At 43.2% G+C, this 16499-nt stretch overlaps 1 protein-coding gene across 2 annotated transcripts; it reads left to right on the top strand.

The window, feature by feature from the left end:
• Positions 1-1645: 1645 nt before the first annotated feature.
• Positions 1646-15911, top strand: CTCF (CCCTC-binding factor (zinc finger protein)). Of its 2 annotated transcripts, none has more exons than XM_009892397.1 (10): positions 1646-2435; positions 3098-3268; positions 4688-4821; positions 6283-6403; positions 7232-7381; positions 8763-8923; positions 9349-9531; positions 9986-10121; positions 13287-13454; positions 14293-15911. In XM_009892397.1, the coding sequence occupies exons 1-10, from the start codon at positions 1655-1657 to the stop codon at positions 14472-14474; spliced, it is 2187 nt and encodes a 728-aa protein (XP_009890699.1). In that variant the 5' UTR covers positions 1646-1654; the 3' UTR covers positions 14475-15911. The 2 variants fall into 2 exon arrangements, with proteins under 2 accessions (XP_009890699.1, XP_009890700.1); XM_009892398.1 differs by having other exon boundaries at positions 1655-2435; positions 9986-10118; positions 14293-15904.
• Positions 15912-16499: the final 588 nt, after the last annotated feature.

The following is a 16499-nucleotide window of genomic DNA, read 5'->3' as shown; positions in this document are numbered from 1 at the left end:
CTGAGCAGGGTGAAGAACAATATGAGCTAGATTGTTCTGACAGCGTTAGCGGAGGATGCTGGAAAAGGCAGTACGTAAAAGCAAGGACTCTCTGAAAATAACAATTCCTGTGTCTTGTAATTCTTAGAGCTAATGAAGCCTGCGTTTCATGTTTATGTATTTCCAAAAATTAATATGTAAGATTAAGTGTAGATATTTGAAGTTAGTACGATGTGAGATTTAAGTGTTGAGTTCACAAGACAGGATAAATGGATTTGGTTAGCCAGTCTGAGAGGCCAGGCAGGCTAATAGGACAATGTGGAATTCTCTTATCAAATCTGGAATTGGAATCGCAACTTTATCACAAGGTTTGTAAGGAAACTGACGTTTTTGATTCTTGTTTCAGCAGTAAAATTGACTTTGGTACTTTTTTAGCACTTAAGTGAGGGTTAATAATAAATTGTATCCTGATACAGGGAATACATTTGACATGGTTGTGGAATCTGCTCTCATTTTTCCCAAGTAAACCACCTGAAACAGATACATTTGTGAAATATTCCTTTACTGTGATTTTTTTATTATTTTTGTTTGGGGGAAAAAGACATAGCTGCAAAATAATAATTTCTTTTAGCTGTTATTATTCTTGAACCAACCTTCCTTCAGCATAACACAGGAATTCCGTCTCTTACCCTGAGTACAGAGAAGAATGCTGGATGGTCTGAGGAGGAAGAATTCCATGTTACGCTTGCATGTGACTACTTACAGCGTTACAGTTAAGGCCCACCCAAATGCTGAGCTTCGGTATTGTTACTTGTTTATGATCGTGTGGGTGGATTTAACCCAGGTATCATGAGAAATTAGAGTCCACCCGCTGAGTCCACATCATTTAAATTGAAGTAATACTTTACCTGAGCCTTGGCTGCCTGCTGTGGCTTGTTCGGCCGGAAGAGGGCACCATGCATCATCCTCTGCTCTGCTCGGGGACCAGGTGGTGCCCAGAAGTGGGAGCAGGAATTGAACTCCAGGCTGCTTACAAGAAGTATACTTACTTGATTATGTCCTTTTTATTTTTTTGTTGTTCAGTGAAGTTTAAAGATACAGGAAATAGTAGTTGTTCGACGTGGAACAAGTGAGACTTCAGTTCTTGTGCACAATTCTTAGTGCTTTTCCTTCCCGGAAAAGTCCTGCAGTTCTCAAATGTAATACTTTTCTTTAAGGCTGGCTTTTTACGTTTAACAGTATGTTATTTTTGTTCCTTTAAAATTTGTAGCCGAAGACTGCCTGTGATATTGCTAAGCTATGTGAAGTGACTAAACAGGCTCAATAAGGAATAATACCGCTGTACATCTTGCCAGTGGGATTTGCGGTCTTTAAGAAACGGGAACATGTGTATCACTTAATCTCTCCTCCTCGCTTTCCTTCCTTTCCAAGAAACTGGTACAGTTGTCTTGCTTCAGGCAGCATTCTGTGATTGCCTAGGCTTACAGTGGCAATCGGCTAGTGGTGACCTACAGCTCCCAAGTCCTGTTTTCTGAATACGAGCGCAATACGTTGCTGCTGCTGAGCTGGTTGTTTTCAGTTAGGCCGTTTGTCCCTCTGTGGGGTTTGTGCGTTGTTAAAATATATTGGATGGTGTCTGGCATTCATTCTCTTGTTTTTACAGCAGGAAGGTGAAATGGAAGGTGAGGCAGTCGAAGCTATCGTGGAGGAATCGGAAACATTTATTAAGGGGAAAGAGAGAAAAACCTATCAAAGACGCCGTGAAGGTGGGCAGGAGGACGATGCTTGTCACATACCACCAAACCAAGCAGATGGAGGTGAAGTAGTGCAGGATGTCAACAGTGGTGTGCAGATGGTGATGATGGAACAGCTTGATCCAACTCTTCTTCAAATGAAGACTGAAGTAATGGAAGGTGCAGTGCCTCAAGAAACGGAGGCCACGGTGGATGACACGCAGATCATCACACTTCAGGTTGTTAATATGGAAGAGCAGCCTATAAACCTGGGTGAGCTTCAGCTAGTCCAAGTACCTGTACCAGTGACTGTACCTGTTGCCACCACGTCTGTGGAAGAACTTCAGGGAGCTTATGAAAATGAGGTTTCCAAAGGAGGCCTGCAAGAGGGAGAGCCCATGATCTGTCACACCCTCCCTTTACCAGAAGGCTTCCAAGTAGTGAAAGTGGGTGCAAATGGTGAGGTGGAGACACTGGAACAAGGTGAACTTCAGCCACAGGAAGATCCCAATTGGCAAAAAGATCCAGACTATCAGCCACCAGCCAAAAAAACAAAGAAAAACAAAAAGAGTAAGCTTCGTTATACTGAGGAAGGCAAAGATGTGGATGTCTCTGTGTATGACTTTGAAGAGGAGCAGCAGGAGGGTTTGTTGTCTGAGGTCAATGCAGAAAAGGTGGTGGGCAATATGAAGCCACCTAAACCAACAAAAATTAAGAAGAAAGGTAAGCTCTCCATCTGCAAGTGGATTTTGAAAATGTATTTGTTACGGTGGGACCTTGCAGTGTGATTGAAGTGACTGAGTAGATGCAAGTGGGAGTAAAGCTTACATGCCCAGTGTCACTTACGCTTTATATAAAGGTACTCAGCCCTATGGTTTCCTGGGCAAACCTCCCATCTCCTCCATCCAGGCTATAAAAGAGCTCATTTTCCTCGAGCGTGATGCTGTGGCATTAGTATTCCCCTATAACAACAATTGAAAAGGTTCTTCTCTTTGCTGTAATACGTATGTAAGAGTTTGTGTACATGTGGTTTACATCAGGAAACCAACGTATAATTAGTTCCGTGGGTTTTTCCTAACCAATTGCTGGGTAGGGTAGATGGTGCAAAAGACAGCAATAGGTATGTTTGATTTTTTTCTTAAAACCGTAAATTGAGGACCCCTTTTTAGAGTGGAGAAGGAACGTTGAGTGCTGGCGTACTAATGAGAACTGAAGCCAAGCCAGCCAATAGGCACTGAATGTTCCTGAGGATATGCAGTCGGATTTAGTGGCACATGATGGTTCCTTGTAGTAGTTACACCTCCAAGAACCTTTCCTTTTCCCTGCTGATCTCTTTTATGTTATGCAGTAGCCCACTGAGTAAAGATGATTTCCTTCATGGCTAGGTGTAAAGAAGACATTCCAGTGCGAACTGTGCAGTTACACTTGTCCCCGTCGTTCCAACTTGGACCGCCACATGAAAAGCCACACTGATGAAAGACCACATAAGTGCCATCTCTGTGGCAGGGCTTTCCGGACAGTCACGTTGCTGAGGAACCACCTCAACACTCACACAGGTACTCTTGCTTTTGCCTACGTTGTCTTTTGTAGGATCTGTCGTTATAACAGGTATAAAACCAGGATGGATCTATCTTGAATCTAATTCCTCTTACAGAACAAGCTATGAAGGAAGAAACCATGCAGTGCTGCTGTTTGTTTCTCATACAAATGCAGTTGTTTTCGCCTGGCCAGGTCAGGTGCAGAGCTTGTCCTGTACACAGGTATAATAAAACTGATCCTGGGCTTGATCTGAAATTACCTGAAGTTACAGAAATGTTCCATTTGTCTTCAGCGTTAGTACTTCCGTTCTGAGCTTTGTGTTGCCACTGCTGCTTGCAAAAGAGGAAGATGAGAATGAGGCTGGAGCTAAACATAAAATAACGAAAAACCTGTCCTGGTTTCAGCTGGAGTAGAGTTAATTTTCTTTCTGGTAGCTGCTGTATTTTGGATTTAGTGTGAGAAGAATGCGGATAACACATAGTCTTTTAGTTGTTGCTAAGTAATGTTTGCTTTAGTCAAGGACTGTTTTGGTCTCCCATCGAAGCTGAGAGGGAGCATAGACCGGGCAGGCTGGCCAAAGGCATGCTCCATACCATAGGCGCCACGCTCGTATATATACGAGCCCCCCATGGGGGCTGGCTGGGGGCAGGAATCTGCAATCGCAGCTCGGGATGGGCTGGACAACCGGTCATTGGGTGGTGAGAGCAACTTCTTGTGTATCACTTTATTTTGTATACTATTTTACCATTATTATTATCGTTGTTATTCTCCTCTTCCATTACTGTTCTATTAAACTGTCTTTATCTTAACCCATGAGGTTTTTTTTCTCCCCTTTCCCTTCTGTTTCTCCCTCTTCTCCCTACCCCACCAGGAGTGAGTGAGTGGCTGCATGGTCCTAGTTGCTGGCTGGGGTTTAACCATGACAAAAACCTAACCCCAAGGAATAGATCATAAACGTGACCAATAAAACTTTTGGCTAGGAACAGTAGCACATTTCTGTTGCTCTTTAATAATATTTCTGGTATCAAACTACAGCTAATTGAACTGTAATCAAGCTTGTTGTGACCTTTCTGCCAAAAAAACGAAATATAGTTCATACCTCTCTCTTTTTCTGTGTACTTACCTTATGTCTAACTGGGTGGTTTGAAATTTGTAAATAACCAAGTGATAGGAAAATAAGGGAGTCTGTTTCCTCATTGAAAGGATAGTAATTCTCTGAGCTCTTTAATCCATCAGTTATGCAAAAGTTGTGACTCGTGTGTATCACTTGTTGGTCTAATCTAATCTTCCAGAACATGAAAGCAATGTTGCTAATTCACTTAAAAAAACAACCAACTAACCAAACAAAAAAAACCCACCCCAAAACCTGTCCCGTATTTTCTTTTGTCGCTAAATCTGAATGTCATTTGTCTTCCTGTTTCGCTGCAAACAATTAGGTACTCGCCCTCACAAGTGCCCAGACTGCGACATGGCCTTTGTGACCAGTGGAGAGTTGGTTCGGCATCGCCGCTACAAACATACCCACGAGAAACCATTCAAATGTTCAATGTGTGATTATGCTAGTGTGGAGGTATGTTAGTTAATTGTTACAGCACTGAATACTTTCCTGTACGCTTCAAAGCTTGTTCACCATCTGGTAGAAACGCTGTTCTTAGGCATTTCCTCTCTGGCCATTTGTTTAAAAGGCTCGGAGCAAAAAAAGTTTGAAATCGGATCTGCTCTTGGAAGAAAATGGTGGGGTTTCCTCGGTTAGTAGGAAAACAGTTTGAGAGCACTTAAGCACAGAAATCCTAGGTGATAACCATTTCCTCTTGGGAGACAATAGTTGTCATTGTTTCTTAAATTATTTGGCCTTCAAGATGATTGCAGGAATTGTAGCGTGCTCCGTGTTGGAGGAGGCAGCCATCTCCTGCTGCAGTGGGGTGTATTTTCAGACGAGAGGTGCCAGCCCGTTTTAGAAAAGTGCATTCTGCCCATTATCTGTTCATGCCGTTAAGGTGACTGTAGTCAAAACTAATGAGCGTTTGCCTCAATATTGGTGAAAAGCAACTTTGCTAATATCGGGTGATTGTCTGATTTGCTCAAGTAAATTAAGCTTGCTTGAATGCTCTCCCCTATGCAGTATTGGTACTTATGCTACAGGACAGCTTTTATATTGCGGTAGGAAATTTGAGCAAGATGATAAGCAATATAATGTAAAAAAAAAATTAAAAAAATTAAAAAAAAAAAAAAGGGGGATGCCTGCAGTGGAAGAAGGCTGTACAGCAGGAGAGGTTGAGTAAGGGGCTTTGGGCTTTTTTTTCCCCACCCACGCTGTGGCTGCTGTGCTGTAATTCCAGGCCCTGTGGTTTGAGCGCTGAACGAATTGCATTGCAGTGGTTTTCATAGTACGCATTAGGAGAGAATAACCAAGTTGGTCCTTACATGAGCTCCTGCTGCGTTTTGTAGACGTAGGTTGGTGATTAAGCAGCGTGGTCATGTTTGAGCAGAAAATGCCTTAACATTTGTGTTCATGCTGACCTTTAAGCTGGGTTTGTGCTTTCTAGATGAAAGCAAGAGAGGAAAGGAATTAAGTCACCTTGTTGATCATAGGACTAGATTTTTTTTTGTTGTTCTTCGCAAGAAATTGATATATCTTATCCCAAGTAACTGGAGAGAACCCAAGGAAGCACCTTTTGGAGAAAAAATATACTATACAGGGGACACTAACCCCCTGCAGTGTTCCTTGGGTGCATGCTTCCCCTGTGTCTCTCCAGGATACTTTCAAATTTTAGTGTGTTTCCAGATGCTGAGGTGGTCGATAACAGTAAGGTGAGCGTTGAGCAAGGCTGGGAATGCGGTTGGGAGGGGAAGCAGAGCGGGCAGGAGTGTGCGGCTATGCGCTGTGTAAAAAATGGCATTGAAACATGCTTGTTTTAGTGGCAAGATAAAAATAAAAATAGACTGCCTTAAACTCTTGACTGATTTCTTGTACTTTTGGCAATCTGACCTGCTCATCTGTGCTAACCTCAGTCTTGCTCTTGATTTCCAGGTTAGCAAATTGAAACGCCACATTCGTTCTCACACTGGAGAGCGTCCGTTCCAGTGCAGCTTGTGCAGCTATGCCAGCAGGGATACCTACAAACTGAAGAGGCACATGAGGACCCACTCTGGTATTGATGCCACGTTTTTTTAGCGTGTTGTTCATGTTCTAGCGTCGGAGTGCTGAGACCGTGCCCAATGTGTGCCAACGCTCTGGAACAGCAAAAGAAATACTATTCTGTAGTTTAAAATAAAGCCTTCATCAAGTCTGTAGCTTTAGAATGCAGCATGATTCGTAAGCACTAGTAAATTCATAACCTGATAGTAATTGCTGCACTGACAAATGAGCTTGGAGGTTTCTGATTTCCAGTTTGACTGAGATGATAAAATACAGGCACTTCTTCTAGTGTGAGCAGAAGAAACTTGTTATCAGTGTTCCACTTCCAGTTGAACTTCATAGGCATTTACTGTTTCATGCTTGAATGTAGTTGCAAAAGCATCTCATGCATGTTATTTTGTAAAGATCCTAAATTTATTCTTCAATCGAAATAGAGATGGTTTCAGCACAGAGCGTTACTGCAGTCATATTGCTAAAATTGAAGCGAAAAAAATGCCCTTGCCATGTATATGTGAGCATTCAGAATCCCTCCCCCCAAAAAAATCTGATGCCGCTTGCTCTCTTCTGACAGCCTGTGTGTAGGTCTTCCATGAATTTCTCAGAGTAAGGATAGTAATTTCACTTATTTGCTTAAAGATTGAACTGGAGTCTCTTTGTAGAAAGATGCACACTGGAGCTAAAACTTCTAGAGAAAGAGTTGTTGAGCTCTTTCTAGAATTACTCTTTCTGTCAACTAGCTGCCTGTTGCCGGTTTCTGGGAGGTTGTTTTGTTTGTGGCTTTTTGGTGAGATTTCGTTTTAATAAAAGTGCTTGTGCTATTTTTTTTCTTTTGCTACTGAAGGAGAGAAGCCATATGAATGTTACATCTGCCACGCTCGCTTCACTCAGAGTGGTACCATGAAGATGCACATTTTGCAGAAGCACACAGAGAATGTGGCCAAATTTCACTGTCCTCACTGTGATACTGTTATAGCGAGGAAGAGTGACTTGGGTATGTATCTCACAAAGGTAGCCATTGGGTGAATATTCTGTAAAACACTTTCCCAGAATTACAGTTCAGGTAACTCAACTGCTGTCTTTTTTTTTTTTTTTAACCTAATAGTTCTAGTAACTGTACAACGTGAAGCACAGGCTTAGATGCGTGGCTGGTAATACTGCTTTTAGCTTACAGTAGCTGCTGTAAACTTTGAGAATTTTCAGTTTCCTTTCATTATTTGAGAATGCAGCATGTTTTCTGAGCGTACAAGGCGAGTTACTGTTTTCAGGCCCATAAACGCGAGGCGTTTATTGAACTTGGACTGAGATTACGACTGCATGTGGATTAGGGTCTGAAGATCCAAAAGGTCACTTGGCTTGACAGCCTGCACATTGGAGGCCGTTAAGTTTCATGCTGAGATATTTTCATCGAGCTAAAAGGTGTGAATTAGACCAATTAGTTTAATTTCCCGGGATGTGGAGCTGTGTGCCACAGACAGGGTAGGAGAGACTGAGTTGTCGCAAAAGCCCTGAGTCCTTGCACTAGGGGAGTCTTGATCTAGTGGGCGGTACCCAGTGTGATTCCGGCAGGCAAGCTCTCTTCTATGTTCTACAAGAAGGTGAAAAATAATATCACGCCCAGAGCAGCTGAGGAGAAGGAAGAAGCCACCATTTGGCAGAACTTTCTGTCTATAAACAGAATATCACCCAAGTAATGGGAAGGCGGGCTCCCTTCCAATAAAGACAAGTGTAAAGTGCTACAGGGAGAGGCAGTTTGAGAGGATGGCAGTCAGTTGATGTCAGGAGCAAACGAGCTGATTTACAACAGAGGAAAACTGATGTTAGCTGTGAAGAATTTCTTCTAATAATGCTTTAGTCTGCCCTAACTACCCCGTGCAGCTGTGATACGCTCTTAGTTGGGGGATTTTAAAGAAGTGACTAAAACCTCTGTCGGGGATTATCTGCTGGTATCCCTGTTGCCTTCTAGCCCTGTCACTCTGACTTCTAATCCTGTTTCCCTGCGTGTATTACCTGGCTTCTGGCTGTATCCAGGCAGTTCGGAGTGGAGTTAACCATAACAGTCCACAAGATGCTTTAATTTGACGATCATACAGAACGTTTGCATTTGATAATGTATCAGCACAGATTGTAGCTAATAACCGAATCTGGAAACGCGTGGAAAAACTTGATGGAGTTTTTCTGCAAAACCTTTCTGTTTAGAAATTGTTGCTTTTAATTATGAGTCTTTTAGGTTTTTAGTTGAATCCTAAATTAACGATTTTGCTTTTGCCTTGAGCTTAAGAGTATGTGGAGGGAAGAACGCTAAGGGACTGTGGGCTAGTCTCTCATGCTTGGAAAGCCGTGGTGATGAGAGCCTCCGATTCTTTTCTTCCTAGGTGTCCATTTGCGAAAGCAGCATTCCTACATCGAGCAGGGCAAGAAATGTCGCTACTGTGACGCTGTGTTTCATGAGCGGTATGCCCTTATACAGCATCAAAAGTCTCACAAGAATGAGAAGCGCTTCAAGTGTGACCAGTGCGATTATGCATGCAGACAGGTAAGCTGGTGGGACTGGCACCCCTTAGGAGTGTTAGAACAGGAGCTAGAAATACGAGGTCAAAATCTTAGCTGTTAAGTTTGACCAGCTGTCAAGATCAAATTAGCTCTCTAAATCTTTTGAAGGGTGTGAAGGAAAATTCAGTGGCCTTTGCTTCTCGATGGTGTAGTGCGCTCTTGTGGAGAAGTGCCTCCTAAGTCACAACCTTGATGTATCTGTTGACAAAGGGGTAAAACTCCATACAGGATGGAAGTAGCTAGGGCTGACTATGCCATCAATCAAGATGTTCTCACATTCCTGCAGAATCATCCTTTCCTTGATATCAAGGATAAAGTTTTGGCCTCCTTTTAGCTGAAAATCCACTCTTCTGCATCCATATCTCTGAGTTCTCAAGTTACTTTCCGTGTCTTGCTTGTCCCTGTCAGGAGCGGCACATGGTCATGCACAAACGGACCCATACTGGAGAAAAGCCTTATGCCTGTAGCCATTGTGATAAAACCTTCCGTCAGAAACAGCTCCTCGATATGCACTTCAAACGATACCACGATCCCAACTTTGTCCCTGCTGCCTTTGTCTGTTCCAAGTGTGGCAAAACATTCACTCGCAGGGTAAGGGGATATACTGTTTTGAATTGTGGAGGTTTGGGGTGGAACGAGGCTTTTAGGCAAGGGGAGGGGAATGTGTTTGCCCAAAAGGAAAGGTGGGTGAGGTACAGGGCAAGGTACTAATCTTTTAAATAGAGCATTTCTTTCTGAGAGGAAGAGAGAGGGGGAGACCTGGGATAATTGAGAATTAGTACTAGCCCATATTAGTGCTGATATAATGAGCAATGTGAAAATGAAACTTTATGAATAAAAGTTAATGGAATTTAGCCATTTCTTTTAAATAGTTTTCCTTAAAAAAAAGAAAGAAGAGGAAAAAAAAAGAAAAAAAAAACCAAACAAAAAAACCCCCACCATAAGTTACCAGAAGTGTGTTGCAAAATACAGAACCAGAACATCTAATCTTGAATTCAATGCATGTTATATTTTTTTGTTGTGTTTTTCCTCTTCTACCGAGTAGAACACAATGGCCAGACATGCTGATAACTGCTCTGGCCTAGATGGTGGAGAAGGAGAGAATGGAGGAGAGACAAAGAAGGGCAAACGTGGCCGAAAGAGAAAGATGCGGTCTAAGAAAGAAGATTCCTCTGATAGCGGTAAGAAACAACTGGGTAGCTTTGAGAGTTGCAGGGCTGTGATTCACTGTGTGTGTTAGCTGTTAGTTTGCCTGTTCTGCAGGTTTGTCCTCACACTTGAAGGCTTTTATCTAGTTGGCAAGCAAAAAACAGTAGTACAGGGCCAGGTGCGTGCCTGTGAGGGACAGTATGGATTCTGCTGTGCAGTTCGGTCCTGTCTGTTCTTCTCTGTGTGAAGTTCTTTGAAGTTTTCAGTGTCTTGAAAGAAACTGTGTTTCTCTGGTGCGCTGCTATGAAATGGCACATGCTTCTGCTTCACCGCTACTAGGTAGCATGTGGGGTGTCCAAAACCCCCCGATGCTGAATAGCTTGGCCGCTCCTGTGCAGGAAGGCTGGCAGGATCCAAGAGAATGGTGGAGAAAGTGTTACCTATTTATGGACTGTTGGGACGGGCCTTTTGAGCCAATTAAAGGGTCAAGGAGCTGGTGGTGTCTTCCGCTTCACATATGTGTTTGCGTATATACTGGTGGTCTTCAAGGGGCTCTTGGCTTTCTGGCCAGCATGCCAGAAGATGGATTAGGTGTGCTTTTCATACTGTCTCTAAGCTTCTCCAGCACAGGGAGATGACGAACTGTTGCAGCAGGTAGCAATAACCTTCACTGTGGGATTACTCGTGAAGGAAAAACTCATAGTCCTCCATCCTGGTGGAGGAAAAACTTAAGTCATATCTTCAGCAGCAATATCCAAGTGAAGTCTCAAGATCAACCAGTTCAAAGATGGTTTGGCAAAAACAGTGTTGCTGATTAGTCTTTTATTTGAAGTACTTTTTGTAATTAATCAAGGAGCGCAGGTAGATATTTGAAGAAGTGTGTTACAATCAGTTCAGTAAAGCATGTGTAACTAGTTGTTCATGTAAAACATGAAAATATCTCGGAGGCAGGAAGAGTAAAATATAACTGCCTTGACAGAACATAATTCAAAACCTGTGATTCTGTAGTATCTAACTCTTAAAATCTGATTTGTAGGCTTCCGGTGAGTTTAGCCTATTGTAAAAACCTTATTTTTTTATTTAGTTGGTATGGTCTGGGGTTCAAAACACCTTTTGGAGAAGCTGCTCAAGTCATGCTTGTTAGATGAACTGATGAACGTTGTATGATTGTGACTCAGACTCCGGGACTGAGAGAATCCCTTCAGTCTCAGTCTGGGCTGACTTCCTCAGGAATTGGTTGATAGATGTGAAGAATTGACTGATGTGAGCTGAGCAGCAGGAAGAAAGGGAGGTCCTAACCACGTGCTTGGAGAATTGCATTATTCAGTGTTGTTCGTATCTCTAGATCTGCAGTTTCATGAGTTTCGGCAACTGCTAAATATCTAAAAATGGTGAGCAAAGCTGTGACGAAACAGCCCCGTCTTGTGCTAGTGGGAAAAATATCAAATAGGAAAGGTTAGTTTTGTCTCCCATCTGGTCTGTCTGCCCCAAATTAGATAGACTCCTATTTGATAGACATTGAGTTGAGAAGGGGGAAATTAAAGAAGCTCTAAAAAGGTGGCACCTGATAAATCAAATAAATGAAGGAAACTTCACTTAAGGAATATACCTTGAGTGACTGTGTAAAAATAATGCAGCATATACATGCTGCTGTGTATGTAAGGGGCAGTTTGTTTGGGCTTGGTTTTTTTTTTTTTTTTCCCCCCCTTTAGTCAAATATGCCTTATGCAGTGGCCCTTCCGTTCACGAGTGAAGCTGCTCTTCTATGCAGTGGACACCCCTACAAGTTTAAGGGCAATCACTTTTGCTGTCCAAACGGTATTATCCTATTTCAGATCTTTAGTGGTTTTTTTGTCTGCTTTGGTTTTGCCCAGGGCGTTCTGAACATGTCAATTGTGCTAACCTAGTAACTAAAGAGTGTTCTGAGGAATAAAGTGTAGAACAATAAGCTCAGTTAACAACATAAAAGTTGCAAAAAAAACCCAACCAACCCCACAGTTTGCCATGAGGACTACTGGATGGGAATCGGCTCCAAAGCGCAATGAGGTGCAAAGAGCTGGTGTGAATGGGAGGTGCCATCATAAATCCCTTGAGTAGATAGGGCCTTGTAAAATATACCGTATTAGACCTCTCCTCTCTCTGAAGAGAGGTCTCAAGGAAGATCATCTTGGTCACTGGTTGGTAAATTGTATGTCGATGATGCTGGAAAGCATGGTGAGTGTTCTGTAGGGCTGTCTTCGCCCGTAACGCCTGTGAACGCCCCATCTTTGTGGGGTTCTGCCACATTCAATTGGAGATTTTGAGGTCTTGGACATAAGTTCCAGTGTCTGGGAGGTGCTGCCCTGGTTTCCTATCTGCTTCACAGAGAAAGGCTGAAGTATGGCAGCGCCGTTTCTTGCAGACTGGGAGACTTGCTCTTGGATCCCTCTTGAGCGCTAGTGGAGATACTGCAGTGGTCACTGCCACTGTTTACGTGCAACTGGCCTCTTATCCTCTTGCTCCTCTATTTTTCCCCACACTTACTCAAATCACTTTTTTCCCCACACTTACCCCAAATCACCTCAGCCACTCCCCTAAGCATCCTGTAAGTAGTCCTGTGTGATCCAAAACTGCCTTTCCCCTCAAACCGTTGTGTCCCACCCCCAGCCAGCACTGCCCCGTACACCCCTTAGTCTGAAACCGGAGAGCTGCTCCCCGTGACTCATCACGGTGGGTTTCATGCCTGGACTACAGGGTTGATGGCTCTCAGGGGAGTGGCCCAGACAAGATGGACAAGTCCTTGATTTGGATTCCCACCTTCCATTGAACACCCCTGTGCTCCTCTGGATTGTGCAGGTGGGACTTGGATGGGCTGATGGCTCTTCTGATGGCCCTGGGAGTAGCCCAGCATTGTATTATTTGGTCCCCCTCCAGCCATTGTCTCTCTGAGCTCCCGTTGTGGATGTGCAGAGGAGCTTTTATCGCATCATCTAACATAATTATGTTTCCTTTTGCTTTCCGAAGGACAGTTTGTTCTCTCTAATGTGAGGATGATGTTCTGTACCACCGGCTTCTTGAGGAAGGCCCTGTTCACCGCCTTTCTCATCAGAGTTTGACTCCTTTTGGATGAGGATTTGATGGTGGTGCTCTCTCTGTAGGTGGATATGTTTCATTCTTGTTTAAACTGAAAACTTAACCTGATACAATGTTTCTTACAGAGGAAAATGCTGAACCAGATTTGGATGATAATGAAGATGAGGAGGAGACAGCAGTAGAAATTGAGGCTGAACCAGAAGTTGAGCAAGAGGCTCCTGCACCACCTCCCAGTAAGAAACGAAGAGGAAGACCACCAGGCAAAGCTGCCACCCAACCAAAACAATCCCAGCGTAAGTCGCTGTTTGAAGCTTATGTGACACTGCTTGCTTGAGCTGTTTTTTCTTTGGATTTGGCAGTTCTTGCAGGAGAACTGCTCCCCTCGAGTGAGCTTATTTTAAAAGTAGATAACTGCACTTGACTCTACTTTTGCTAAGAACTCATCTTTTGCAAGGATTTCCTGGTCTTGAGGGAACATGGGCGCTTCAGACTGGGCTAAAAGGAGAGGACAGTATTTTTTCTTTAGTATTATTCCAATTCATGTAGTTGAGACTCGACAGAGTTTTCTCCATAAGAATAGACAGTGATAACTGTGTAAAGTTTAAGTAAATAAAATTCTAGGAAGAAAGCAGGAAGGGCACATTTTTTCCTTCAGGGGTGATGGTTTCCCCAGTGGCTTGGCCTGTCTGCTCAGCACGAGAAGCGTGGCCTCTGTCCTTCCTAGATAGTCTGAGGAAACATTTTTATGCTGAATTAGTCAGTAGCATCACTGGATTCCCCTGAATCTGAAGCTTTGCCTTATGCCCGTACACTGATAAGGCCTTGTTTGTTGATGAGTCTACAAAATCCTTTGTCTGAATCACGTTAATATCAAAAGGTGCCCTGGAAGTGTTGTAGTGGTAGCACATCTTTGTACAGGAAACGGATGCTTGATACTGGGGTGAATGTGGCAGGTCAAATCGCTCCCTGCTAATGTGGGAGTGTGGGTTGGGGGCCTCATCTTCCCTTTCCATGGAAGAGTCTTAAATATCTACCGAAAAGTTAGCTGGTGAGGCATGCAGGCCAGCTCTGGAACCAGTAAAACCCAAAATTTGTCATTTCCCTTCTCCCCTTTGTTTTCTGCTCTTCTAGCTGCAGCAATCATTCAGGTTGAAGACCAGAACACTGGTGAAATTGAAAATATTATAGTGGAAGTAAAGAAAGAACCTGATGCGGAAACAGTAGAGGAAGAAGAGGAAGCTCAGCCTGCTGTAGTGGAAGCTCCCAACGGAGACCTCACTCCTGAGATGATTCTCAGCATGATGGACCGGTGATGGAGGAAGACCACGCTGGCTGACTGAACTGGCCTGGGCTGTGTTTAAGCGGCTCAAATCTATTTTTCCTTTTACCTTTTTTCTTGGCTTTGGGAAATGCATCATTTTAGACCATTTTACCAAACATACTGGGAAATAAAAACTTCAAAATGATGTTAGAATGTGATTTAACTAGAAACTTGCTGTTTTATGTTAGCATTACAGGATCATGGAACATTAGGAAATATTTTGGAGTCCTTGAGGGTTTCCTGTGAGATGCTTGATTTAGTTTTGCTCTGAACTGCATTGTAAAGCTTGGTCCGAGGGCCGCGTTTACATGCACCGAGTTTTAATATACAAAAGTGGAAGCCTTGACTAGAGTATGCGGTAAACCACTCCGGACTTGCCCTTCCAGTTCCCAGAGTCCTCAAGCCTCCTTCTCTCAGTAGTGTTTTTAACTGTAAATGCAGACTTGGGAGGGTTCTAGACTTTTAAAATGTTTTTTGTTTTTGTTTTTGTTTTTTTTTCGCTTTTCCCCCCACTGACTAGCTCCGGTTCTCCAAGTCGGCTGCACACGGTAGTTTTGGCATGCTCCAACTGGTTTCTGTCCTTAATATGCTTTGCGTTCTGCAAAGCATTTCTGTAATGGTCAAGCTTGTAAATAACTTTTTTTTTTTTACATTTTAATCTTTTTTCCATTAATTAAGAGGTATGCAAAAATGCAGTTTAAATAAACCCCAGTATTTTAATTCCTTTCAAACTAAGTGACAAGAGAATTGATGGAGTGTAAATGTTGGAAAAGCTGTTGATAACCGATCACGTAGAGAAGAGACGTACCCAGACTATTGCTTGCAGAACGAGAGAAACCCACAGGTGAAATCTGGTTTTGAAGCACACACAACTGGCATTTGGAACGTGTATAATTAACCTTCTTTTTTTTTTTTTTTGAGTTATAATTTCACGACCACATTTTCTTTGCTCTATCTTGTAGTTGTGTTTTGTGTTTATGAATCCTATGTTAAGGCAGAAGTGGTGATTTATAAGTGGGTCACTGCAGCCCTCAAAACCTGGGCCAGGAAATTTTCATAGGTCAGTAATTCTACAATTTTGGATCTCTGATAAAGACAAAAAGAAAAAAAAGGAATAATGTGAAATACAAATGATGCCTGTATATGAACTGTCACATGTTAAAATATGTAAGCTTTTTATAGAGCCTCAGTCTTGCTGATTTCAAACAAATTTTTCTTCTATGTATCGCTTTTAAGAGAGCTATCAGTTTAGCTATCAGACTCTAGGTTGATGCATTTTTGTACTTAGCTGTACTGTGTGATATTTTTCATTATTTTAGGAAGCCAACATGGGGGAAAAAAATAAAATACTGTTATAAAATATGTAATGGGGTTTGAAAGCTGGGAAGGAGAATATACTGCTGTACAGCTAATAAATAATAATGGATTAACATGTGTGCTCACGGGCTGCTTTCTTTGTGTATGTGAAAGCCCCTCCTAGAAGGATGCTGCAGGCCTGGGAACGGGGACCGGCTCTTCTCTGGCGGTGTCTGTTGTCTCTCCCCTACGCCGCGTGCGGGGCAGCTGTCTGCGCCGTGAAACCGCGCCGTGCCGGCCGCAGGTGGTGAGTGCGCGTGGAAGCAAGGGTGGTTAGTGCGGTGCAGCCAGCGCGGGCTCCCCGTTTGGGTATGGCTGCTCCGTGGCAGAGCAGGAGTGTAAGCGTGGAGGGATGGAAAGCGGAGAGGTGATGGAAAAGGTGCTGGGCTGTCTGCTCTCAAACATCAGCGTTTACAGCTTTGAGCTAGAAATAATGCGGGAGTAGTTGTTGCTGTTGGTTGTTTGGGCTGAGAGTTTAAGTGACGGTTTAGATGGCAGGAATATGACTTCCGTGTCATTCTGGGAAGCGGGACATGATGCTTAGGTGGAATTCCCGTGGTGTGTCTTCTAGTTACCTGTGCGAGCAGCTCGGGGAACCTGCTGAGAGTAAGCAGTCGGGTAGCTGCATGCTGTGTTAGTTCAGGACAGTACCTCTCACAGC

This window comes from Charadrius vociferus, unplaced genomic scaffold (assembly GCF_000708025.1).
Source record: "Charadrius vociferus isolate BGI_N301 unplaced genomic scaffold, ASM70802v2 scaffold1429, whole genome shotgun sequence".
Taxonomy (NCBI): domain Eukaryota; kingdom Metazoa; phylum Chordata; class Aves; order Charadriiformes; family Charadriidae; genus Charadrius; species Charadrius vociferus.
The sequence above is the reverse complement of the archived record's forward strand: the minus strand, read 5'-3'. Positions and strand labels throughout refer to the sequence as shown.

Coding starts and splice junctions, on each gene's coding strand:
- CTCF (XM_009892397.1), top strand. CDS start 1,655: ATGGAAGGTGAGGCAGTCGAAGCTATCGTGGAGGAATCGGAAACATTT. Junction 4,822..6,282: donor GTGATTATGCTAGTGTGGAG/GTATGTTAGTTA, acceptor CTTGATTTCCAG/GTTAGCAAATTGAAACGCCA. Junction 10,122..13,286: donor AGAAGATTCCTCTGATAGCG/GTAAGAAACAAC, acceptor TGTTTCTTACAG/AGGAAAATGCTGAACCAGAT.